Source organism: Poecilia mexicana, unplaced genomic scaffold (assembly GCF_051168715.1).
Source record: "Poecilia mexicana isolate PSO_F unplaced genomic scaffold, ASM5116871v1 scaffold_22, whole genome shotgun sequence".
Taxonomy (NCBI): Eukaryota; Metazoa; Chordata; class Actinopteri; order Cyprinodontiformes; family Poeciliidae; genus Poecilia; species Poecilia mexicana.
Window position 1 is genome coordinate 19,536,489 of NW_028263391.1, and position 19,267 is coordinate 19,555,755.

The 19,267-nt window shown below is 42.0% G+C and overlaps 1 protein-coding gene across 1 annotated transcript in view; it reads left to right on the forward strand.

The window, feature by feature from the left end:
* The first annotated feature begins 5,155 nt into the window (after window positions 1-5,155).
* Window positions 5,156-19,267, forward strand: part of bcl11ba (BCL11 transcription factor B a) — a 42,687-nt gene continuing 28,575 nt past the window's right edge. The window contains exons 1-2 of the mRNA XM_015010700.2: window positions 5,156-8,895; window positions 14,835-15,326. Of these exons, the coding sequence (XP_014866186.1) occupies window positions 8,841-8,895; window positions 14,835-15,326 (547 nt within the window). The 5' untranslated portion in view covers window positions 5,156-8,840. The remainder of the gene's footprint in view (window positions 8,896-14,834; window positions 15,327-19,267) is intronic.

Here is a 19,267-nt window from a genome sequence, read left to right on the forward strand (position 1 = left end):
TTGAAAACAGCTTCCCTCTAGTTAGTGAACTGGAGATTTCTATGTGTTTTTACCGGTTGTCATAGCAGGACGTCATTAGGGTTTCATTTGATGTCGGCCGAGTTGGATATATATTTATAAAAACAAACTAGCACAAATGTTTGCACTTCTGTAGTTTTGACATTAGTGGAAATAAGCCATTAGTTCAAATGGTATCTTTGCTCCTGCTACCCAATTTACACCTTCATTTAGCCTTTTTCTTTCAGTCTCACACAATTGAACTAAGATGTGGGCAGAAGCCTTATTTAGTCACCTGACATGTAGATCAATCACTTACTTGATCCCTAATGCCCTCAACAAGATCAGTCTGCAGCAGAGGACATACGAGTTACTCACATAAATGTGTTGTCCTTGATATAGCTATTGGCACTTGCAGTAAAACCTCAGGTAGCTTCAGTTTAAAGGTTTTACGTATTAGAGAACAAATGAACTTCCGATAATTTACAGATTTTTGTAAAAACAAAAATTCAAATCTGACCTATCTCTCACCTGATTGTGGAAGAATTTTTGATCACTCTTCTTTTACATTTTTGCTTCAGCTTCAACTAATCATAGAATATTTTGAGCTCCACATGAATTCCTCAGTGTACCAATGATTTCTCTCAGCATTGCACACTCTGACTTTAGGGTGAATTATATAGGATGTCTACTCCTGAGTAGACTGGCAGCTGTCTTAAATGTCTTCCACTTGTGAATAATCTCTTTCTATGAAGATCTTTAGAGTTTTCATAATTTGGAGATGAGATGGCCTTATTACATTTTCCCAGATTGATAATGAAAACGTTATTTTAAGGTCCTCATGGATGTCTTTCCACCTTGGTGTTGTGCTGTATTGTCATTCAGATGAAATTTTGCAAAGCCCGGTCCTAACCACATGAACTTTTATTGACAAGACTTCACAAAAGGCTGTGATGACTTTTGGTAGAGGCATACATTTTACACAGTGGGTGATTATTTGAGGTTTCTATTGGCGTGTCCAATCAAAAGATTGACAACCATTGTGTACATATCTAGTTTTTATGTTACTCATGTATTATTTCCTGTGATATTAATCACTGCCAGTTTTTTTTGACAGGTGTTGGATTTCTGGTCAGTAACAATTTTTTTTTTCTTTCTATCTTTTGCTACCTCTCATCTTTTCCATTTAGCGAGTAGTGAGGGATTGTCAAGTTCTCTTGTTCATGCATATGGACTGACCATCTGCAACAACACACAGCAAAAATAACCAAAAAACGATATGCTAAGTTGACTCCCACTCTCCATGCATCATTACTACCACATCTGCAAACAGCTTGTACTCTTTTATTGGGCTTGAACCTTTGGCGACGCATCTATATTCAGCACACAGAGCGGACCAATCATGTAAGGATGTAAGGAGAACACTCTGAGGAGGCTTCAATCAAACTCAAACATTTACTGACTCTAATGCTGCTTATTTTACACCCCAGAGTTGGGAGGAGAGCTCAGAGGTGCACGCGGTGGCTTTGATCCCTTCCTCTCTGGTGTTTGTCCTGGTTATGGTGTGACGGCCTGTCAGGAGACACAGCCGAGGGGACAGTCGACTAAATCAGCTCGGATCAGACCTGATCTCCTCACACACAACCGGCCGGGCATGACGGTGTGCTGACCAGCGAGCGGTGAAGAGGCCCAGAGTTGGTGTCCCACCTAATCTTCATCAGACCTCAGCAGCTCTGACCCAGAATCCCCGTTCTCCCCCACGACCTGCCATCCACCGCTCTCTCTGACCACGGCTCGGTTGCTCAGGTGGACACACACTCTGTGACATGATGGCTTTGGCACCGTGGGCTCCTGTGCCCAGTAGCCTGACTGTCAGCCCAAATATATAAAAAGAGGAAAAGAAGCAAGGGATGGGGAGGAAGATAGATGGATGGGGAGAAGAGGAAAAACCATCTTTAAACAATTCACTCAATAAAAAAAATCCTGGTGTCCTAGTGCAGGTTTGGAAATTTGGGAAAGACTAATTAAAGAGTTAAGTTGAGATCAAATCTCCAACCTGAAGATATCCACCAGGAGAGGGCAGTGGAAGACAGTAAACCTCAGGTCAACAACATCAGTTAAAACTGGAATCTGACTATGAATGTGAGGATCTCAATCAGAGCTGCCAAACACTCAGGCTGGTAATCACCATGAAAACTTACATTTTATGCCCTGCACCACTCTATAAAACCTGCTGTTTTTATTTTCTGCTGGTAGACAGAAGACGACACAATATGGTGGTAACCTGCCCAAGGCGGCTTGATAAATAAATAAAACTAATGTTGTTGCCTCTTTTGTCTCGGTGAAGGCCACGAGAGCAAAGCACTAAGTTCACATCGGTGGGTTCTCAGGCAGTACTTGTGACAAACCGTAAAGCACTGTGAAATATTGTATCCAGACAATGGAGAGCCGATAAAGCTGTATTCATGTAGATCATGTCTCCATTGTCCAGCAGCTTCAGGAAAGTTAGTTTTACATGCTTTTTCCTTACGTCAGGCTTCAAACAGGATCAGCGTCTATAAAGGAAACCAAGGAGAGCTTTGAGCTTTTTCATCAGATGTTCCACATGGATTGAACAACTTAATATGTCATTGATCCATGTGCTCAAATATTTGTAAGCTCAGGATCACAGCACAGCCTGTCAAGCATGTAGAAGTGGTGAAGACAACGTAGTTGAACCTGAGCATCAGAAACAGGAATAGAAGGAAATTTGAATGATGTAGAACATGGCGGCGTGGTTGTTGTTGGTAGACACGAAGATTTGAGTCTTTCAGATTCTTGCAGAGTTCTGAAAAGCACAAAATATGAAGTGAGCAGTAGCTGTGTGGACAAACATGTCCTGTTGATGTCGGAGGATAATGGTCAGAGTGGTACAAAATGAAAAGAGGCAACAGAAACTCAAAGAAAAAATATTGTGGAGAGTTTGATCTGCCACTTGATGTTCACTATTTGGCATCCTAACGAAGGAGTTATTAGTGAGTTGGACCCAAAATCCTAATGCTTTTCTACAGAATGTTTGACATTTTTCAACAGTTTTCTCTGAATACCATAAAAACAACAAAGCTAAAACAATAAAGATCGACTCTCGTATGCAATTGAGGATTTAGGAAGATGATCCCATTTCACCTATGGACAGGAATCTTGCTGTGCTGCTCTTTTCCAGGTTTTGTGCCTGTTTGAGAGTTTCATGTACAAGACATAGGTCTGCTCCATTCAGTCTAAAATTGTTGGTTTCCTTCTGAGATTTCAGCTTTTAGGACAAACAGATGTCAGATAAACACACTGGCTACCACAAACCAAAGTGGTTCAAATCTCCAGACTTCAGATTCTCATCCTGATCGGTGCTGTACTGCATCAGCAATCATCTCCTAATTAACCTCCCTGCTGCTCCTGTTTAACTGAAGCCGCTTTAGATTTGTGTGACTTGGCTACCGTGTTTGTGTGTTTTCTTGATTTTTATTATTATTATTTTTTCCCCCTGCCCACAACAACACAAAGAGGCAGGTTACGGAGCCAAAAGTCGTGTTAGCGCTGGAGGATGGAAAAGACACAAGAGGTCCTTTAACACAAAAGCAAGGATTTGGCTCTGCAGCGTTTGGGACGAGTGTCAGAGGACGGAGCTAATTGTGGTGAATGCAAAGCTTTGGCAGTGCCTCGTTCTCCTATCAGATGCCAACATTATTCTGTGTGTGGATGTCTGCGTGTGTGTGTGTGTAGTCATGCATTCCCCCACTCTTTTGTTTGTGTATTTCTCTACTTTCTCCAGAGGCTCTGGTGGAAAATGGTCGGCAGTCGGACTGCCAAAAAGGGGCTGATTTAGTTGTTTTCCTTCTGCTGAGGTAACTTAGCTTCAGATCGCCATTAAGTCCTTGATTTGTTATTCACATGCAGGACTCCCTCACCTGTGAGAAAAAGTTTTAAAGTTTAGCACTTAATCAGCTGAGAGTGTGTCGACTGTTCAGCCAAGGTCTTTGAATACTGATCCATCGGTATTTAAAACCAGTTGTTCTATCAATGCCTCAGATTGTGACAAACTGGTAAACATTTAGGATTCTGACCCACAAATAATGGTGACGGAGAACTGTGACCCTACAAAGTCATGATCAGCTACTGACATTGGTTGATTTAAGATAATCACCAGTGCTAAATTCCTCTTTCTGTTGCAGCCTTAAATAAAAGTATTGATTGGTCAATGCAAACTTAATGAGACGCAGGATGTAGTGGTCAATATTTTTAATAAAATCCATTGTCACTAAATGTTTTTTTTTTATTTTTTACTTTATATTTTCCGCAACTTTTCCAAAAACTTTTTCACTTTCTTTTATCTGGATGTTTTCCAAAGTAGCCGCTACACCACCCATCACCCTCAAAACTCAAGTTTGAAAAACAAATATTTTTTTAGCATTGTGAACGTTTTGAAGCCCTGGAGATCTGCCTTGCTCATTTATAGCCTCTAATTGAAGGCAAACCTAATTAGGACGCTACATATCCCTTTTTCTCATTTCCTCTCTCAGCATCATTATATGAAAATTAATACCGACCAACACATGCATTACCCGCTGCTTTAATTCTGCTGGAATTAATGAAGGTGAAAATAATTCTCTTTGAAAACAGAGGAGGGGAGGATAAAAGGTCCTGAAGTGGGAGCGCACACTTGTTTGTGTCATGAGACTTCTGCTAACTTGCTCTAAATAAATCAGTGATTAGCATTTTTCCCTTTAAACGGAATAATTCCAACTTTGATATCTGTAATTGTGCTTAAGGGCTTCTGCGCTCCTCCACTGGCTCTCTGCTCAGTGCAGAGATGATCACAGCTGCTTTTTATTCACTTCACACTCATTCACAGCCCCTTTGCTGCTTCCACAGGAGTTGAGAGGTAAAGTTAGCCAGGTGCTGCAAAAATGTGAACATCACAGAGCAGGAAGTGCTGAAAACGGTTGGTTAAAAGTTGATTTGGAAAATAGGTTCAGTACATTAAAAAAATCAACATTCAGAGTCTCAGTTAGCACAATGCTAACGTCGATGACAGAACAGGAAGACTGAACTGTTACAAAGTACTGGCGGAGAAATGCAATGGTTTGCAAAGGTTCATGTGAATGAAGCACAAAGTGTCGGGGTGCTGATGGCACAGGCTTCAGCTTTAGCCAAGCCTTGCAGTCATTGAGCCAACCATGAACTTTGCTGGATACATGACATGACCTAGAGTCAAATATGAGGTAATGTGTCCCTAGAGGTGAAGCTTGCCCCCACCTGGACCATCATCCCAAACCCAGCAGTAAATATACAATAGGATGGCTCAATAAGAAAAAAAAAACAGTTTCAATGGTCCAAACTTAGATAAAAGTTATGGAGAAACAACTGGACCAAATGTCAGTTAAAGTATAGCAATGCTTCATGGGCCCAAATTCCTCTACAACGACATAAAGTCAGGGAGAAGACAACTGAGACTTTAACATGTTGGACATGGGTTTTCACACATTGCTTGATTCAATTTAAGAAGTTTTCTGAAAGTAATCGGAGTGTTCAGTTATTAATGTGGCGAACATAGAAGCACTCCAGCTGAATCAGAGGGACTCGGCGTTTGCTTATGGCAGCAGATCACCAACAGAGGGTGGTGTTGCACCGCTGGTCGGAGCTCCGAGGGTCATCATTCGGAGCTCATCACTTCACCTCCAGCCTTTTCTTTTCTGCTTTTCATCACTGGAGACAGGATCAGAGAAGCGAATCGTCCCTTTAATGGACGAAGCTGACATTCAGACTGCTGTTAAGAAGGACGCCTACTTACAGAATGTGTCGTTCCTAAAATTTATTTTAAGTTTCCATCTACATTAAATTATTATAAATTATATTTTAGTGGGATTTTATGTGTTTAATATTTTAGCGGAAAAATACACTTTAATCACTTATTTTTATATCAGTTTCTTTATGAAAAGAAAGCGAACACATATAAAGGATGTTTATTAGGCTATTGTTCAGATGGATGCCTTTGTAATAAACAAAGAGCTCCTGATTGGCTGAAAAAGTGGAAGAAGAAGAAAGAGTGAAGGCTCACATCAAACATTCCTCTCACAGCTCAGATCCTCTTAAAGTGCACATTTGTTTCTCCCCGCATCAAGTTTAATCTGCCAGCCTGCATCTCCACTCGTAAACATCAATATTAGCAGTTTAGCGGTGAACAGTTGCCGGCAAAGTGATCTTAAAACTCCAAAGGACACCTCCACGTCCCTCTAATTAAAATTTAACCGCGCCAAACGATGCGATGGAGTAAAAAAAAAAAAAAAAAAAGTGGAGGAAGGAATTATTTAGAATTAACATAAAAACAAACACGCACATACATATATATGCAAATTAAGGGACGGATGGAAGCAGGACGCCATAACTCACACTGATGGCCTTTAAGTGAGAAATCACCTCTGGAAAAACGTCCAGTAAGGAAGCGGAATGATGCACCTGTCGCCCATCTGACTAATGAGCCAATCAGGTTGCAAGGACAAGAAGCCCATGATGCTGATGCTGATGCTGGCCGCAGTGAAGAAAGCCTCATTCTCTGCTCCAAAAAGTTGATTGCAATTTTTTTTGTTTGTTTTTTAATCGCAGAGAAGACAGATTTATTAATTTATTTTAATTGCTAAAAGAAGTTGAATGTTTTAAGTCCTCTCTGTGGCCTGATGATGCGGAGACAGGGCTGCAGGGATTCCTCCAAACGTTAAAATGGCTGATCTGCAGGATACACCTGCCATCTCCCCAACTAAGTACGGAAATCTGTAGGAATCAGGACGACAACCGCAGGTTTGTCTGTGTTGGAGGCTGTGATGGATGAGAAGAAACCCCGGGCCTGCTGCAGCCTCCAAGCTCTGCAGAGAGGAAGCTAAAAAAAAAAAGTGAGAGGAGCGATTTCATTTCTCTGGTCAGTTTGAGCGACCACGGCTAAAAAAAAACAACTCCGCTCCCTCTGACACTGGCGCGTTCCCATCAGATGCAAAAAAAAAAAAAAACAAACAAAAAAAAAACATCCTAAATGTTGCTCTTGCTTTGGCGTCTCCTCTGGAGGGAGGTGTGTGAGGATGGGAGCCAGAGTGATGGTGGTGCCAGGGAAGAGCGCGGAAATGCAGTTTCCAGCCGCCTTTAAAGCCCTCAATGCTATCCAAACCCCATTTAAAGAAAAAAAAAGTAAAATTAAATTAATCCAGTTTAACGTGTGAATAACAGGGTCTCACTCTTAAATTCACACCTCTAGATGTTCATTTCTCCCCGAAGCTGATTTGACACTGTGAGGTCACAAAGCTGCCACGTTAACGCACACCTCCACCTAAATTAATTTTTTTAACTCTCCGACACCCATATCTTATCCTGACAATCGAATAAACAATAAATACATTAGGAAACTGTTTTTCCCCCCTTATATTATTCGAATCCGAGCGAGATCAATACTTGCGTGTGATCAGTGTCTGTGTGCGTGTAGCAAGAGCCACAACTGAAGACCAAGACATGGCATCTTCATCCCAAATTTATCAATTATACAATTGATTAAAGAATTAAGGGTCAGCTCTAATTTTAGTAAAATGCTCTACTCGCTTCTAGGGTGATTTTTTTTTACCTCTGTGCACGTGCAACACAGAAAGGTCATTTTTGTAAAGTCCGAATAAATCTAACAATCGGTTGCATTTAAAGCTTTACAGAAAATTTAAACGGCGGATAATTGCGAAAAAAGAAAACGAAAAGAAAAAAAGACAGCCCTGCAAAACGCAGTGCAAACCAAGTGCTCGTGCACAGTGTCCGAGCAGGTGTGCACGCGCTTCGGGTCACTTCTCCAACAGAAAACACCAATCCCGTTTACGCAGCGACGCTTCCGCGGCGCGGAGATGACTTGAGCGACTGTGGCCACTGCTGCCGTGCGCGACACATGCCCGAGTGTGAGTGTGAGTGTGTGAGAGTGTGTGTGAAAGCTACCACTAGTCGCCCCCAGTGCTCTTCAGTCTCCACTCTCCCTTCTCACCGCAGACTGAACGTCACGTCCGCACTTGAACTTGAGTTTTCTCCCACCGTAGAAGCCAGAGAGCCGCACAGAGCCACGCAGAGCCACGCGCGCGCGCCGGGGGGATGCGAGACTCCTCCGCGAGCACAAAGAGAAAAAGAGGGTGACAGACCGTCCTCGGACCAGTGCCGGGCTCTGACTGCAAGAGTTAAAGTCTGAGAGGCCGGCGCTGAGTGCAGCGCTGGAGGTGCCCACCACTTGGCGAGAAGAAATCTGGATTCCTGTTTAACACGCGTCAACTGAAGTCCAGCCACCCGCGTCACTCCTGCACACAGGACCGGACAGTGTCCAGTGTCCGGAGAGTGGACACAGAGACGGACAGAGCATCAGGAGGTGACCCCGCCGCCTCTCCGCTCCGCTCTTTTTTTTTTTTTTCCCTCCGCGCTCCTTTGAGGGGATGGTGTGAAAGCGACGGAGGAACGAGCCCGGCTGTCCCCCCCTCCCTCCGCGCTCGAAGAAGGGAGGCGCGCAACCACTTTGGCACCGAGCTCCGAGCGAGCGCCCCGGCGCCCAGCGCTGCGCCACGGCCGGTGACCGCAGAGCGCAGCAGCCGCTGCCCACCGAGGACAAATCCGCCGCGCAGGGGCCAGTCCGCGGGCCGCACCTGGGGCCGGTGCGAAGCGGTCAGCTGGGGGTGACCAGTGAATTTTGGGGCCAGTTTGGCCGCGTGCAGGAGCAGCAGCCGCAGGAGGAGAAGAGGGAGAAGGAGGAGGAGAGCCGACCTTTCCTGCGCAGCTCTCCGGGCGATGCCAGTGTAAATGCCAGGGCGATGTCCCGACGAAAGCAGGGGAACCCGCAGCACCTGTCCCAGAGAGAAATCACGCGTAAGTTTCCCTGCATCACTTTTCTCACGCTCACATTCCGATGTTGTTTTTGCTTCTTTTTTTTTTTTTCTTGTCTTTTCTGATTGCATAGAAGGAACAAAAACATCTACATATTCAGATTTGGCACGGAAAGTTTTGTGAAGTGTCCCCTGAGGGATTGTTCTCCCATTTTTTCATAATTAATTGGTAGGAATTAGTCAAATTCTTTAAAGCGCTTATCTGATCTGCTCGGTACAAAATAACACGCTGTCAGTGGAGCTCAGAATTGATCAGTCAGTGGAGCTCCGTGCGCAGCTGAAGGAGCCGCGCACGGAGCAGCCGGAGGTCCGTCCCGAGACGAGGTCGGTGCTCCGCTCCTGGCTGACTGAGAAGCTGCGATTTATTCAGCAGAGAAATTGATATTTTAGATTTAAAAAAAAGGCAGTTTAATCTGTCAGATTCCTGACTTAGTTTTCTACACAAAATAACACACTTTTGTACAGTTTATTCATGTTTCATTTCAGAGACTGAATGTTTGTTTTTATTTAAAAAAAATAATTGACCAACATAACTTTAAAAAAAAAACTGCATAACAAAAATGGCTTATATTAAACAGACGCCTCTACATAAATATGGGATTTTTTCCACCACTTTGTTTGTCCCGTTCAGACCGTTATAAAGCTCATTTCCCACCATATGAAAGCTGTTCACAACGTTTGGATTATTTGACACCAAACTAAAATGTGCTGCCCTAATAAGTGACAAACACAATCTGCAGGTCAAAAGTTATCTTCTAAATGAGAAACGATCTATTAAATTTCATTAATTTAGTTTTTCTCCAAAAGAAAAGACAAACATCTTTGACATTTAATCTTGTGTGACATTTGAATCCCTCATATTAATCCTTGGACTTCAAACAGTTTTCATCTGTGAAGCTTTGCTCTCAAACATCTGAGCGTGAAGATATTTATTTTGTTTATGGCCTCGGATCATTTTTTCGGGCTGGTTCGTCCTGGCAGCAGGGAGACAACACGCACTGAATTACCTTAAATGTTTTAACAAACTTTCTTTTTGCACTGGGGGTGCTTTTAATTCCACAGCCTGGTTGTGCTCAAATTCCGCTGTGCTGTAAGGCCGACCTGCATGCACGGAAAAAAAGGAATTTTAGCGAATTTCAGCGAATGCTTGATCTTAAACTATTCTCTCTCTCTCTCTCTCTCTCTCTATCTCTCTCTCTCTCTGTCTCTCTCTCTCTCTTTTTTTTTTTTTTTTAAGAAAAGTGCCGCAACTTTGCGCAGCAGCTCCCCGGGAGGCCTGCGGAGCGTCACTTGGTGCGGTCTGTAAGTTTATCAGAAAGCTGAAAATGGGGATGTAGGAAGTCAGGCGGAACGAAAGATTACAGGTTAATAAGCGAACTTCCTGTTTGTTCTGTGTGCAGGTCGGTCGGACGCGTCTGAATTATCCGCGTTCAGGCTCCCGTACTTTACCACGTTCTGTAGTTTATGTGCAAGCGAAGGTCCTGGATTTACTCTGCTTGGCAACTCGCATGTGCACACACAGATGCACATATTTATGTGAGAAGTAAGACATGTAAATGTACACACCTCCCCCAAAATCTACATAATTCCTCTTGAGCTGCCATGCGCTAAAATCCATCAGATGCAGGTTTTTATTCAAAAATTTTTTGCAAAACACTCCAAAAAACCGCCCTGCATTTTAAAATCTGAATTCTGCATTAAGAGGGAATGTGTGGAGATGGTGAAGCTAAACTTTTTAAATGAAGTTTGGCCATGAAGCGCTCAGATGTTTTAGTTTTTTTCTTAGTGGATGCTCTGTTTATGGAGACTTCTTCCATCTTAAAGTGTGACAGCCTTTTCTTTTCAGATTCAGTAATGAATTGGTCCTGGAACCAACTGGTGAATGAATCTGAGGAATAATCTGCATGTTTATCGTCTCCAGTAAATCCAGCTCTGCACATTTTTTCACATCAAGCACTTAAAAGAGGAAGAAGGAAAAAAAAGAAAGAAAAAGAAATCAAACCAGAGTGAGAAATCTCCTGATCATGTGCAGAGTTTGTCCCTCAGAGACAATAAGAATCAAGACAGTTTCGGGTTTTGTCTGATTTGATGCACGGTGAATTAAAAAAAAGAAAAAGAAAGAAAGAACGAAAGAGAAAGCCAAGGAGGCTGATGGAGTGTGAAGAGGCGCAAACAGGACGAGAGCTTTCATTACGCACGCGCGCGCGCACGTGCTCCGTGTAAATTGCAGTCGCCCACTTGAGATGCATGTTTCCCTTCGGCTTGTCAAATAGCCGTGCACCCCGCTGGGGCTGAAGTCTTTGTTAGAGGCGGAGAGGAGCCTTTAAAATGCCACAAATGAAACTGCTCTCCTGCTCAGCGGATTCTGATAAACGCGCCGGTTCAGCTTAGGGTCACTAAAGCAGCAGCTGAACGCGTGAGATGTGTGTGCTGATTTACTTAAACCAGAACGTGAAGGGATATTTGTTGCCGCCCCCCACCCCTCTTGATTTTTGTAAACCGGTGCAGTTTCCTATTGCTTTTGTAGCATTTAAATCCTGCATGGAAGCCCACGAATGCGCAAGAGCATGTCTGAACTCATGGCTGCACACACGCTTAAACACACACTCCTGCATACCAGAGTACTGGCGTGCTCAGCTGAGGTTTTACTGTTGTCTGCTTGCACTTCAGCACCTCAGCACCTCCTCCTGTTGGTGTTCACTCTGCTTAAGCTAGGGGGAGCTATCAGGCTGGGAGCGCTGGAGCAGAGTGTGTGTGGTGTGTGTGTGAGTGTGTGTTTAATCAGATGACATCAGTGCTGGAAGACCACATTCACCTCTTTAACTGTCAGCAACTGCACCCTGTGTACTTCTGGGTCTTATTTACAGTGAAAACTTCACTGGGACTCACTCACTGTGCGCTTAGTGCAAGGATTTAAGCATATCTTCTGGACTTTTTCTTTAGTTTATAACACTGAATAATTCTGCTAACACCCCTATGGGATTAGTCTTTCATCTCCACACATTTTTCAGGGTGGGAGTGATTAATTTTGGGTAATTTTATGCTGAACCAAATGTTTTGTAGTAGGCATGGGCTGGCTAATGGTGTTAAAAAGTATTTTTTTTTAAAAACACGTTTAAAATTTTCCACCATAGCGTTCCTAAAGCACAGTGCTCCAAACCTGTGGCTGTGAACTGCCAGTCAGCTGTCTGAAATAAAATACAGCTTTCTTCATGCTTACAAAGTCGGCACACTTTGATTTGTGAAAATGTTTCCTGTCGCAAATACAAAGTCTTTCATGGTGTCGTAACGCGTCATCCAACACTGGTTGAGGTAAAGCTGTTTTAAAACTACTGGATCTTTCTTTTCACTCGAGTCTGTTTACCAAAATCAAAACAACAGTAAATGTTACAGAGTTTTGTATAACTAAAACAACATCATTCATTGATTTAGCAAACTTAACGACAAAACAGAACAAAGTAAAAATAAAAAGTCACATTTTGTGGATTAAAATTAGTTTTATTCAAAACGGGGAGGATTTGTCCACAGAACAGGAGAACAAACATCATCCGATTCCCCTGCTTGGCCTGGAATCGTTTGCTGCTCAATATGAGTACTTTTTCATGTATTTCTTGCTCTGGTTTTGATGGTTGACAGCAGACAGGAAACGGCAGAAGAGCGAGAAGGTGATGGTTTGATCCTGAAACACCTGCAAACCGACAAACACATCGTACATTCTGCACCAACACAGTCGGACTCATCTCCAGTTGCTCTGTCAAAACAAGTTGCAAAGTAAAAATAGTTGATGCACAGTAAGAACAACTTTGTGTCTGCAGAGCTCCTGCATCCAGCTGCAGCCGCATGCGGCAGCGAAATGAGCTCAGAGGAAATGAACTTAAATCAAATTTTGATATCTCAATACCATCCTGCGTGAAAGTGTGTGTTTGTGTGTGATAGTGTGTAGCCTTACTAACATTTTTATCTTGATTTCAGAGCTCGCTGCACACACACAAAAAAAAGAAAACACGCTCTGGCATTTTATTTTATTTTTTTGTTGTCAGCTTAAGTCGCTCAGAATAAAAGGAAACATTTGATGGCATTTGCTGGTATCTCAAGCTGCAATAGTAGATGGCCACCAAATGAAGCCAAACCGCAGGTACGGTAGGCAGCTTGGGCCAAATTTGCAAACAGAGTATTTTTAACTCTGCATTTCATCGTAGCTCCGCATCTCTACTGATTTTTTTTTTTTTAATTCTGCCCATTTCTTTTTACTTTCCCCCCCCTCCTTCATCCTATTAGCGCTCTCAGCTGCCTCACATAAACCTTATTAGGTAAATCAGGCTACAGTGTCGCTTCCTCCTCCACGCCATCATTTGCATGCAAACTGTCGGCCGTGCTGGTGTGCGAAAAAGAAGAGAAAATACTCAAAACCAAACCTACGGTTTTGTTTTCATGCGAAGCGTCTCCTCAGACGGGCTGAATGTAACGTTACACAGCGATTTATCAGGACGACTAACAAACATTTGAGTAAATTTGATCATTTTTTTTTTGTGGTTTTAAGAGAATCGTTCTGTTCCAGTTGATCAACCCACAGGAAGGCAGCTGCCTATTTCACATCTGTCGGTGTTTATCACATTACTACAATAACTGACATGTCAGATGAAATCGAGTCTGCGGTGTGTGTGTGTGGGGGTGTGTGTGCGTGTGTGTGTGTGTGTGTTTGTGTGTGTGTTGGGTTTGTTCCAGGTCAGCTAACTGGCTTTATTCTCTCTGATGTTTATTAGGAAACACACTCCGTACTGTACATGGCTGATCATTTCAGAGGACAGATGGCTGCAGCCTGCAGGCCACAAACACAATAATGCATGCATGTGTGCGTGTGAGTATGGGTGTGTGTGCTGCAGACAAACATGTTACGATGCAGAAGAAGCAGGGTTGTGGGCTGATGGAGCTCTGATGCTGTACACCTGCTCACACACACACGCGCGCACTCTCACACACTTCCTGCAGCCGTAGAAAACAGATAAGCAATGCCTGCATCTGTCTTCAGTCTGTCTGCTGATATTCTGAGGATCAAATCTAGAATACATCTCTAATTGAAAGTTGATCAGCTCTGTGTTAAAAAGCAGCAGGTCTATCGAGTTTGACATCTGCAGCTAAATCCTTTGTCCGTTAGAAACGGAGGTGATGATGAGGAATATCAGGAATAACATTTGTAGTCTGGTTGGACACCAAGTGTGTGAACTGGAGAATCACACACATGATACCGTTAGAAAAATGAAGTTTTTCTCCTTTAGAAGGTTGTCCTGTATATGTCCTCATCTTAGTTTTACTTATAGAAACTAGATGAATCTTACAGGCATGATGAGGAATCAAACACAGATTTTTATAGAGCCTCCTGTTTATCATATACCAACAATGAATTTACAGAGTAAACCGAATTTGAGATAAAAGTGTGTTCAGCTTTTATCAACCCTTTGTGATCAAAACGGACATCAATAAGTTTAACTATGGCACTTCAGTAAAAATAAGTGGAAGTGGAAGCCTACTTGAATTGATTTTGTTTTTGGATTGGAAAATGTGTTACTCTGGCTTCCTTACCATCAGATTTCACAGCCAGCTGCTGCATCTGAAGCCTTTCTGAGTTTATGATAAAATCCTGCTGAGTGCATCAGAGTTCGCAGAGTGGATGAATAGAGAGCAAAGGTCACGATTCAGGATCGGTCATAACCTCCACTGTTTGGATCTGTGCAATTAGTCCGCTTCTTCCTGCTGTTGTACATTTCTCTCTTCTTTCTGTCTCTGTTCTTTGAGGAGAAGACTCAAAGATGTGTGTCTGTGTGAAAAAAAAAAAAAAAAGTTAAACTATTTTTCACAGCTCCTGCTGATGTTAATCCAGACTGACGTTCACTCGTGTCGCCTGTTTTCTTCTCTTAACTGTAGCAGAAGTTGAGCATCCAGATGGCGCTCTGCTCTCCGACCCGTCGCCCCCCCACCCGCTCGGCCTTCCTGGCCACGCTCTGGAGCCCAGCTTGGCCCACACGCTGCCGCCCGGCCTCCACGTCGATCACGACCTGCTGACCTGTGGCCAGTGCCAACTCACCTTCCCGCTGGGCGACATCCTCCTCTTCATCGAGCACAAGAAGAAGCAGTGCCAAACACCGCTGCTGCCCAACGGTTGCTACGACAAGTTGAATGACCGAGGAGGAGGAGCAGGAGGGGGAGGAGGAGGAGGAGGTGGGGGTCTGCAAAGCCTTCATCACTACGCCCAGCGGGGGGAGCTGAGGAAGGTGGTGGAGCCGGTGGAGATCGGCATCCAGGTGACACCAGAGGAGGAGGAGGCGGTGGGAGGGAGAGGACGAGGAGAAGGAGTGGAGAGAGGGGAGAAGACGCCCACCAAAGGAATTTGCCCGAAGCAGGAGAGCACTCCAGCAGGTAGGCAGGACAGAGGCACACTATCACTTTCAGGAAGCTCACATTTTCCCCGACACACATCCAAAAAAAAAAAAAACACCTTTCTCCAAATACAATCTGAAAAACAAAATTCATTTAAGCAAAAATTTGTAGAATTTGTTTGAAATCATTTTAGTTTGCAAGTGTATTTTCTCAACATTGCATAACTTTCCCACTATTCTAAACTGGGACTTTTCCTAACGTTTAGAGTTGGAGACAGAGTCTGATAGGTCTGCTTATGCTCAGTTTTCATTTTTGATTGAATCAAACTCTCTAAATGGACAGTATAATATTGAACAGTACTGATATTTTTTTCAAAGTTTTTCACCTGAAAACCACTGATTTCTATGTATATAGTCATGATTTTAATTGATAGAACAAACCTAACGTCCAGAAGTATTAGAATACATTAATTTTATACCTTTTTTTGCAAGCAAACCATGCTTTTATATCCAACCCATTTAACTTCTTTTGAAAACAAAATGCTTTCAAAAACCACCTTACTAGTTAATTTACTTCAATCTCCATATAAATCCAGCTTTTCTGGGAATGCCTTGGGAGTTTATTGGTAAATAATTAGAACTTCTCACAGATCTTTTTGTAGTTCATCAGTAGAAAATGGAAAAAATAGCGTCAAATCTATAAAAACGTGGTTTTCCACCTAATCAGAGAGGCCTGGCAATGACCGCAATTATCAGGGAAGCAGCCAAAAAGACCCATTGTTTCTCTGGAGGAGCTAAAGCGATCCGCAGAGAAATAGTTTCTGGCATTCAGTTAGAATAATGTGTGTGGCATGCGCTACAATTTTCAGATTTTTATTTGCAGGTAAATTTTGAAATTGCATCTCACATTATAGTTAGAGAGCAGGCGGGGAAGCTCAGCTGCTTTTGTACAGAAGATTATGTGGAGAGCATGCAACTGTTTCGAGTCAGCTCTGATTTTCAACTCTAACTGGATGCAACGGAATTTGTTTGCAGAAACTCCATTATACTAATATACATAGCATTTGGAAAAGAGGTGTATCTGTACTCAGAAGCAGCTGAAAACGTCAGTTTGTGCAAAATGAGATGATAACCAGAAACTGATTGAATTTTGATCCAAATTGCAAACCTAATATTACCACAAGCTAATGATTTCTCGGAGCAAATTAGAATGCAAAATGAGTGGAAGACATGCCGGGACACCTTCACCTTAATCATGAGATCCTTGAGGGTTTAACTGATCTGGAAAACAGCATTTCCAGATTCTGACCTCCAACTCTCAGGTCTGTCTGCTACAAAGAGAGTGTTTGGGTTTGCATATCTTTGAGCACACATGTTTTCAGTTTTTGTGGATCAGTCCCGTCGTGTTGCTGCTGCAGGAAGAAAGAGAGAGAAGTTCATTTCATTAGAGAGGGAGGACAACAGAGAGAGGACAGACGCCTTCCACACTCAGAGCTCTAAACCCCCTCAAGGACTCGGCTCGTTGAAACAAACTGTGCAAAAACATGACAGAGAGGCTCACCCCGACTCGCGTGGAGAAATCCAGCCTAAGCCATCTGCTTAAAAAGGTGAAAAGCTCATTAAAATTCAAATAAGCAAAGCCAGGAAAAGAAAGAAAGAGGAAAGAACACAGTGGAAGGAGAAGGCAGAGAGGGGGATTAAAAAGAGGCAAGTTTCTTCCATTTTTTTTTCAGTTATCTCTCAAACCAGTCAATATAATTACTCCACAGGAGAAAGGCTGAATATTCCCAGAGAACTTTGGAAGTCAGAAATCCACAGGAATTCACCAAAATCCAGATTTAGCTAAAAATCACCAACAAACCAGCGGTTAAGCAAGGGTCAGGACTCAGAATGCATATAACTTAAAGATAAAAGTTTCCAAATGTGTCTGATTAGCTGGTACGCATACCAGCAACAAAACATTTTCTCTAAGTTGACTTTGTATTTTTGTGTTTTTTTATGATATAAAGCACTTTGAAATGCCGTGTTGCTGAGAGTTGCTACAAAAATAAAATTTGATTGATTAATTATTTAATAGAGACAGCTGCTTTGGATGAAAGCATTTATCTCTAACCTTAATCAGATTTTTAAGTTTGAAAAAACTCCTCCAAAGTCATGCTGTTAGTTGTTGTGTTTGTAGATGATGACTGGTGTTGTTGTTTTATGGTTTTTTATTAAATAACTAAAAAGGAAACAGGGTTTGATTCCGAACTGTAGTTAAGTGATCAGTGAATCTCAAACGAAAGTAGATATTCTGTGTAGTTTGAGGCCATAGTGGTCAACATGAAAAACATTGCTACACTTTTCTGTTTCCTGTTCTGATTTTAGCCCTTGCTTAGTGTGCGTTTGCAGATTCATGTTACAGTTTTCATTTTATTTTATGTTCCTCAGATTCTCTAATGCAACAAGATTTAAATTGAAGTCAGAAGCTGACGTAAAGCTTGCTTATACGTGCAGAGTTTCACTGCTTTGGACACGACAGGAAAAAAAAAAACAAAAAGAAGAAAAAAACAGCTCTCTAGCTCGGTGCTAATTGACTTCATGTCATTAGTTTTTCATATTTATGTGCAGAAATATATTTTCCCTTTGCTTCAAATGCTTGCAATATATTCAACTGCAATTCTCCAGTGGAATCAGCCCCACATGCTGGAAACCGTAATTGCACAATATTTCTTTATAACAGAAAGCGTAATAATAATTTTCATATTAAAAGCAAAAACATTAGTGGCTCAATTGGACGTGCACTGCGGCGGCAGCTGTAAACTATATTGCTCCAATAAGATTTTATGTTGCAAAATTACCCTCGGTATTTCACAGTTTCCACATGATGCATACGTCCAAGCTGCACCTTATTAACACAAGCAAAGGACAGAGCGCTTTGTTAATCAACACGGGCTTTAATTTGCAGAAAACGCACGACTCGCAGCCACAGGGGGGGAAGGGTAGCGACAAGCTGGGAAAGAAGTTTTCTTTCCGACTTAGATGGAGTTTTTCTCTTCACACCTTTTATTACCTGGTGTTGTAGGTGGGGACAGAGATGGAGCAGAGGGAAAACTGATCAGGGCGGTGTAATTGGCACCCTGCAGGTTGATACAGCAGAAGCAATCCTCTGTTTTATTTCAAACTTTTAAATTAGAAAAGGTGCTCCTGCTCTGTAACTGATCCCTTGTCTTTCACCGGTTATGCTAAAGTCAGACATGAGAGAGAAATATGGAGCATGAAGCGTTCCCCCTCCTGAGCAGTAAAAACATGCTTCTCTATCAGTGTGAGGCTTTCTGGGACCAATTTTAGCATAAGTTATGGTTCACCTTCTAAAAAAAAAAAAAAGACTACATCTCACAATGATTTATGATCCGTAAGGCAAGTATAGATTTATTAGACATTTCATAGAACTAGATTTTTTTAAACAGTTTAAGAAAAATTGACAAGTTTCTGTAGGTGTAATCTCACTTCTCAGGCAAATTTCCCTTATTTAGTATTTCCTTTTTCATTTTTAATTCTAAATTTAAAACATACAATTTTATGTCATTGATAAGAAAAAATATATATGTGCATGATTATAAGTTCTCCACAATATGAAGGTCCTTCTAGTTCATTTCTTGTCAAGCATGTTTAAAATGATATTCCTTTTTAAAAACTTTATTAAATAGAAATGGAAAGCTCAGAGCAAGATGTAGCTTCTGTCTTTTTGTGGGAAGATTTATATTTCTTTAACAACAAAGATGAATCAAATTCAGAGGGAGAAAATCTACTGATGTTAAGCTAAAGTTTACAAAACAAGATGAAACGATGAGATTTGAAAAATAACACGTGTGCAAGATATGGTGAGAAGCAATATATATAATACATTCTAGTGCTCACAGGATACATTATTAGTTTGTATAAAAAGTTATGTTAATTTATATTTTATAAATAAAATTGTATTTTTTTTTATTGAATAGA